At 40.4% G+C, this 8168-nt stretch overlaps 1 protein-coding gene across 1 annotated transcript; it reads right to left on the bottom strand.

The window, feature by feature from the left end:
* Positions 1 to 245: 245 nt before the first annotated feature.
* Positions 246 to 7065, bottom strand: cdkn2aipnl (CDKN2A interacting protein N-terminal like). Its single transcript, XM_080201074.1, has 3 exons — positions 6750 to 7065; positions 5557 to 5656; positions 246 to 1316 (listed from the first exon to the last, which is right to left on the bottom strand). The coding sequence occupies exons 1-3, from the start codon at positions 6962 to 6964 to the stop codon at positions 1308 to 1310; spliced, it is 324 nt and encodes a 107-aa protein (XP_080057200.1). The 5' UTR covers positions 6965 to 7065; the 3' UTR covers positions 246 to 1307.
* Between the last annotated feature and the right edge of the window lie 1103 nt (positions 7066 to 8168).

Raw genomic sequence — 8168 nt, forward strand, 5'->3', positions numbered from 1 at the left:
AACAGTACAGATCACTGGTAAGCTTCACTCACATTGACAGTAGATGGGAAGAAACCCAGCTTTTGGAGATCTCTCTCTGCACGATCCATTCGTAAGCTAGACCATTGCTCATTCAATACCCTTTCTTACAAATTATGAATTTATAAATATTTGAAGCAGTGAAACAAGTAGAATCCTGTGGAGTCAACAGTTTAAATTAAAGGCCGAAATCTCCAATCCAATGAAATATACATACTAAAAACAGAATTTGTTCAAGAGGTCCATTTATTGCATTCAGCAATTATAAAATGATGCGAAGACCCTGTTCCAACTGATGCTTAATAAAAACAATGTGAAAATGTTAAAACAAAAGTAAATATTCTTATCAAAAAATAATGTAGTACATGGCAGTAGAAAATCAAAATTGCAATAATGACAAGGTAGAGTGAATCACATCATGCATATTGGTTAAAAAAGCACAAAGATCTATTATGATCCAACACTCCATTTGCAGATCATCTTTAATTACACGGAACATCGTTAATTTCTGTTGTACACTGGAAAGACAATCAGTATCATGTAATAGATCAAGAATATATTATTATGAGAGATCAAAAGTATTTAATTCTGCATCCAAGACTCTAGATATTTGAAATCTTTATCACATTAAAAAAATGACACTGGGTAATAAATATTCTGTAGTTTGACCAAGAACAGAGATATAATCAAGTGTTAATTTCACTTATAAACTAATACTTAAGACAGTGAATCATAAATAGATCTTTAGACCCTTTTTAAAAACCTAAACAGCATCAGATAATCTTATCATGAAATACAGCTGAAACTAATTCCATTAATACACCTTTTCCAAATGCAGTAAGTGTTTGCTTCAAGCAGTTAAAAAACACACTTCTTTCTCCTCCTGTAAAATCTGCAAAAAGAAGGCTTGTAATTACCCGTTATTTAGTTTTGGCTCAGGAACAGAGTAACCTGGTCATCGATTTAACTGACGCATTTGAAAAGCAAACATTTGATGCCAATTCTGAAATAACTTAAGATGAGCCCTGACTGAAGATATTCCGCAATGTTACTGTTACTCCCTCACCAGTTCTAACCCCATTACATAATTACAACACATTTCTGTAATCTTTATGGTTAACAATGTAACCAGGTAAACAAAATAGGTTCAGATGAGAGACATCCACAATAAATGTGATTGTTTGCTGCATCAGAGACAAAAGACTCAGTGCACTCAGTCCGTCTTCTTTGCAACTCGCAGAAAACTTGCAGTTGAAACTGCAGTTCCATCAAAAGACCTCTGACCTCTTTTACCGTTTCTGAAACAGAAAAAAGACATGCATTTATATAGTGGTTTTCATCAGATATCTCAAAGCACTTTACAGCCATTGAACCACTTCTGAAGAGCAATCACCGTTGGGATGGATGAAACGCAGAAGCCAATCTAAACACAGCAAACATCTACAAAACAGCAAAGTGATAATGACCAGATGTTTGCTTTAAATGATGTCGATCGAGGTATAAATATTGGCTTGGACAGTGAGGATAACTCCTCTTCAAAATAGTACCATGGGATCTTTTACATCCAGCTGCTCAGGCGGATGCAGTCTCAGTTTAACCATCTCATCCAAAAAACAACACTAATAGTGCAGAGCTCCCTAGAGTGTCAGCCTTCCCTTTTGTATTAAAGCCCAATATTTTAGATTTAATAACATCAAACATTCTCCATCTAGTCCACGCAAGTGGGTGAAAAATGTTGCATAATTTCACATGATGTTGTGACCTCGGATCAGCATTCACCACCTCACTTCTTAACATCCGATATGTTTGTTCTTGATTTACTTTTAAAAGATCCACTACATATTAAAAACCTGATCTCATGATTTTGAGTCCCTCAGAGCTTTGTTACAATAACTCTAACAGGATGGATTTCATGCTGTATTTCATTCCTGTAGAACTTTCCATCTTATCTGATGTAACAATGGTAAAACAAACAGACTAAAGTAAATATCGTCTACACAAAACATAATAATGTACTACATGGCAGTAGATGATCAAAATTGCAATTATGACATGGTAAAAGAGCATCACACAAATGCTTTTTCATTCACGTTGGTTTAAAACAAAAATAAATGTCTAATCCTCCATTTGCAAATCAGCCTTAATCAACAAATAAAAAAAAGTTACAGGACAGGAACAGGTCCTTAGCCCTCCAAGCCTGCACTGACCACGCTCCCTGACTTAACTAAAACCCCCTACCCTTCCGGTGACCATATCCCTCTATTCCCATCCTATTCGTGTACTTGTCAAGATGTTCCTTAAAAGTCACTACCATATCCACTTCCACTACCTCCCCAGCAATGAGTTCCAGGCACCCACTACTCTGTAAAAAATCTACTCATATCTCCTTTAAACCTTACCCCTCGCACCTTAAACCCATGCCCTCTAGTAACTGACTCATCCACTCTGGGAAAAAGCTTCTGACTATCCACTCTGTCCATGCCTCTCATAATCTTGTAGACTTCTATCAGGTCTCCCCTCAACCGCCATCGCTCCAATGAGAACAAACCAAGTTTCTCCAACCTCTCCTCATAGCTAATGCCCTCCATATCAGGCAACATCCTGATAACTCTGTTCTGTACCATTTCCAAAGCCTCCACATCCTTCTGGCAGTGTGGCGATCAGAATTGAACACTGTATTCCAAGTGCGGCCTAAGGTTCTATAAAGCTACGGCATGACTTGCCAATTTTTAAACTCAATACCCAGGCTGATGAAGGCAAGTATGCCTTCTTGACTATCTTCTCCATCTGCATGGTCACTTTTAGTGACCTGTGTATTTGTACACCCAGATCCCTTTGCCTATCAATACTCTTAAGGGTTCTGCCATTTACTGTATATTTCCTATCTGTATTAGACCTTCCAAAATGCATTACCTCACATTTGTCCAGATTAAACTCCATCTGCCATCTCTCTGCCCAAGTCTCCAATTGGTCTATATCCTGCTGTATCCTGATAGTCCTCATCACTATCCGCAAATCCACCAACCTCTGTGTCGGCCATAAACTTACTAATCAAACCAGTTACATTTTCCTCCAAATCATTTATATATATTACAAAACAGCAAAGGTCCCAGCACTGATCCCTGAGGAACACCACTTGTCACAGCAGTATCATACAGTATATTGTTAATTTCTGTTGAATCTATTAGAATCAGCACTAATACAGTTTAACTCTACATCCAAACCTCTAGGTATCTTAGGCTGTATCACTTCAAAAGAAAAATGACACTGGATAACAAATACTCTGTATTCAGGTCAAGAACAGAGATATATCAGGTATTTAACACATTGAAGGAACCCAACTGATGCATCTTTAAACTAGTGTTTTCACTATCAAACTACACGTACCATAAAAATGTGTCCCCAGACATGTAGTTTGGCCACAACACAATGAGGACTTGGAAATCCAGCGTAGCTTAAGAAATGATATGAAGTCTGTTTGCATCTTTACGCTAAGGAGACAATTTGCCTACAAACTGTATTGTGGTACGGTAAGATCATGAATGGATCTCAGAATCCTTTTTAAAAATCAACAGCATCATATAACCTAATTAATTGTAAATGCTGCTGAATCTAATCGCACTAAAACACATCTTACCAAATATAATCTTACGTTGGAGAGATGAAAATTTCTACAGGCTGTGAAAATGAAAAATGGCATGATTCCATCCCATTATTGAGTTGGGACACAAAGCTCTGACAGACTGGAAAGGTCATGAGATGCTGATCAGACTTTTAATATTGAGTGGGAGTAGAGTGAATAGAGAACAAATATATTGGGGATGTTATATTATCTCTGTTGAGACTTTCATGATTTGAAATGTCCAACTTAGATAACATATGGCTGAGTTTCTGAAGGCAAGCTCTAGAATTTAATAGCACACATTTACAAAGCTTCCAAAACAGAAGAAAACTTGCTCTAAAATTTAGCAGCAAACGCATGACCTGCAACTCTCCTAATTCTCTCTCTACCCTTTGCCATACTAAGCTCTTGATCACAATCTGATATGTGAAAATCATGTGGAAAGGGGTGGTATGGTGGCAGAGTGGTTAGCACTGCTGTCTCACAGCGCGAGGGACTCAGATTCAATTCCTAGCTTGGGACACTGTCTGTGAGGAGTTTGCACCTTCTCCCTCTGCATGGGTTTCCTCCGGGTGCTCCAGTTTCCTCCCACAGTCCAAAGATGTGCAGGTTAGGTGCATTGGCATACTAAATTCTCCCTCAGTGTACCCCAACAGGTGCTGGAGTGTGGTGACTAGGGGATTTTCACAGTAACTTCATTACAGTGTGAATGTAAACCTACTTGTGATTAATAAACAAACTTTAAATCATCATGCAGATGACAAACAATAGTTTTACCAAATTAAAACAACATTGTGGCAATAAACAAAAGATGTGTTTTAAAAAGAACAGTTTGTATTTATATAGCCCCTCTAACATAGTAAAACACTTAAAAAGGTGCTTCACAGGAGCGTTATCAAACAAAATTTGACATTAAACCACATAATGAGATTGGAGAAGACTGAAAAGGCTTAGTCAAATAGATAGGTTTTGAGGAGTATTTTAAAGGAGGAGGTAATAAAACTTCCTTGCATTAATCCAGTAATTCCAGCAAGTCAAATAAATACTCAACATTCACCATTAAAAAAGGTCAAAGTTGTTTAGTTGTAAAACAGCTAATAAGTCATAGTGAAACAATACCTCTTATATTCCAGTGCCATTTTCAGGACAGAGGCAGGAATATCATGGGTGCAGAAGCAGCACTTAAAATTTAGATAGCAGGGTGCAGAATCAGCTGCCCCACTAAGATTCATAGCACTGATCAACCAGTTCACATCAGCATCTGCAGTAGTTGATCACTGTCAGTGAGTGTGGAGAAAAACATAGGAGCGTTTAACTGATTAAGAAGTTATCCACTTTGACATTTTTTGAAATTTTTTACAAAACGGTTTACAGTGCTTTGGAGATAACAAAAGCGGGAAATTGAAGACGCTGATCGTTTGCAGATTATTAATGGAACAAAGGAGGCTTAGGGCACATTTAGTTGTATGAAACTATGAGGGACCTAGATAGAGTGAATATGAAGGAACTATTTCTGTTAGCAGGAGTGTCAAGAATAGGAGGCATAAATGTAAAATAATTAGCAGAAGGGTCAGAAGGAAGTTGAGGGGAAATGGTTCCATCCTGAGGATGAAGGGAGTTGGGACTCCCTGGTCACAATTTTAACAACATACCCGCCTGAGGCTCGTATCCGAAGTCAACAGAGCAGGTAAAATCAGGGCCACTGTCTTCAACAGTGGAGGAAACAGAAACCTTTAATGCTTTAAACCTTTAAAAAAAAAACCTAACCTGCATTCAAAATATCATAATCAAATAGCTACTAACCAAGATCTGGAAAGTGGAATTTGACTGGATAGCTCTTTTTCAGCTATGCAGCAACATGATAAGCCTCAAGGCCACCTTCTGTATTGTAAATCTATGTCCTCTTTGTACAGTACCTGTTTCATTATCTCATCTCTTGTCGTGAAACATGGTGCATCTTCAACGTCAACTCCATCTGCCATATCCAAAACTTTCTCCATAAGATGCTCACTGTAACTAAAAATGGTACAAGTTACAGTAGACTGTAGAAGTCATTCTACCAAAACATACCTGATTTTTCTGAAAAAATGAAATATACTCTTCTGAACTCTAACCTTCATAGTTCTACAAATAATTTAAATAAGAAATAAAGATTAGTCTCCTACTGATTAAGTTTATCTGTCACCAGTAGCTTTACATTAACACTGCAATGAAGATGTGTGAAAATCCCCTATTTGCCACACTCTGGCACATGTTTGGGTACACTGAGGAAGAATTTACCATGACCAATGCATCTAACCAGCACATCTTTTGGACCGTGGGAGGAAACTGGAAAGCATGCAGACTCTGGATATCATTGGCTTGTTTTAAGCCGGGTTTTGGTGGTAAGGAACGCCCAGGGTGAGGGATATTTGTACAACTCTGCTCTGACCAAGGGTCGTCAAAACTCGAAATGTTGGCTCTATTCTCTGTCCACAGATGTTGTCAGACCTGCTGAGGTTCTCCAGCAATTTCTGTTTTGGTTTCAGATTTCCAACATCCAGCACGCACGCACACACACAGGGGTGGCTAGGTGGCACAGTGAGGCTTTGCTGCCTCACAGCGCCAGAGACCCAGGTTCAATTCCCAGCTTGGGTCACTGTCTACGTGGAGCCTGCATGGGTTTCCTCCCACAGTCCGAAGGACGTGCTGGTTAGGTGCATTGGCCATACTGAATTCTCTCTCAGTGTACCCAACAGGTGCCAGTGTTGCGACCAGGAGATTTTCATAGTAACTTCATTGCAGTTACTGTGAAAATAGTAAGCCCACTAGTGACATTAATAAATATTTATATAGGGGTACATTTATGGTGCGTTCCCCTCTAATCTGCCTCAGTGATACTGGGGACGAGGGGCGTTGTATTGTATACTGAATATTTTTTGAGGTGGGGCTGGGGGGGGGGGGGGGATGATAACCTTGGAGTTAGTGTTGGGGGAAAAGAGGCCGCGCTGCTGCACTAGCCAGGCCTGGGTTCCCATCTCTGGAGGGACCCAAGCGGACCGGCCGCCCGCCCAGGGAAATACCCCGCACCCACCCGAGAGTCAGTCAGCGGTTACCCTCCCCCACTCACCGGCAGCCCATGAAGATGTGGTTGGCCCACACCATGGAGAGCGCCACCAGGTAATCCATGCGCTCCCGCGGGTAGTGCGGCAGGTTCCGCGCCAGGAAGCTCCGGCGCGCCGTCCAGTGCTTGTCGCTCTCGGACAGGCCGCGGAGCTGCTCCAGGCTCAGGTCCGCCAGCTCCCGGTTCCTCCTGAGGAAGTCGTCCAGGCTCGAGTCCTCCATCTTCCCGGCAGGCCCCGCGCGGCTTAGGCCGCAGGCCTCTGGGGATCCGGGAGAGCGGCGCCGGGCGAGGCTGCAGGGAGCTGCTGGTGCGCCGCCCACAGCATCCTGTTCACAGAGCAGGCGCCCCAGCTCCCACTCAACCATGTGTCCCTCATACCAACACACATTTAACATATATATATACACACATTTAACATATATAAATAGATACATATATAGATACACATACATTTAATATATACATATGCACACATTTAACATATTCCACAATATATAATGTATATAAAAGTATATATACTCACATTTAATATATAAAAATATATATACACACATTTATATAAAATATATATGCACTATATAAATACACACGTGTGTGTATTTATACATGTATATGCATACATGTGTATACATATATATGTACATACACACACATATTACTAATGAGAATTCTGTTTTGCAAACCTTACCAAAGTTCTCCCATAGGAAATCATGTAATTTTGTGAGCAAATACTTCAACCAGTTTGCACTTGCACACTTCTGAACTAATTAATCAGTTCATCTGATGATGGTTGAAGGATTTGCGTTAGCTCAGGCATGGTGGCACAGTGGTTAGCATGTCTGCCTCACAGTGCCAGGGCCCAGGTTTGATTCTCAGCTTGGGTCACTGTCTGTACATTTTCCCCATAATCTGCGTGGGTTTCCCCCGGGTGCTCCAGTTTATTTTTTTCCACATCAGAAAGGCGTACTGGTTAGTGCAGTAGCTCTGCTGAGTTCTCCATCATTGTACCCAAACACGCGCCAGAGTGTAATGAGTAGGGGATTTTCACTTCATTGCAGTGTTAATGTAAGCTTACTTGTGACACTAATAAATAAACTTTAAAGAAGAACAGGACATACTCTCTTCCACCTTCTGTCAGGAAGAAGAAACAGAAGTCTGAAAATACGTACCAACTGACTCAAGAATAGCTTCTGTGCTGCCATCAGACTTTTGAATGGTCCTATCACACATTAAACTGATCTTTTACTGCAACACCACATTCTGCACACCCTGCTTTCCTTCTCCCCTATCTACTCTATTAGCTCGCAAGAAACAATACTTTTCACTGTATCCCTGTACGTGTGACAATAATAAATCAAAGAACTCCTTCAAGTAGGGACAGGAGTAGATCATTCCTGCGTGTTCCACCCTCCAGTGGCTGATCTG

This window comes from Carcharhinus amblyrhynchos, chromosome 13 (assembly GCF_965287045.1).
Source record: "Carcharhinus amblyrhynchos chromosome 13, sCarAmb.v2.hapA, whole genome shotgun sequence".
In the NCBI taxonomy this organism is placed as follows: Eukaryota; Metazoa; Chordata; class Chondrichthyes; order Carcharhiniformes; family Carcharhinidae; genus Carcharhinus; species Carcharhinus amblyrhynchos.

Excerpts from the sequence above, each read along its gene's own strand:
- cdkn2aipnl (XM_080201074.1), bottom strand. The coding sequence starts at position 6,964 with ATGGAGGACTCGAGCCTGGACGACTTCCTCAGGAGGAACCGGGAGCTG. Across the intron at positions 5,657-6,749 it reads CACATCTTCATGGGCTGCCG|TTACAGTGAGCATCTTATGG; the intron begins GTGAGTGGGGGA and ends TACCATTTTTAG.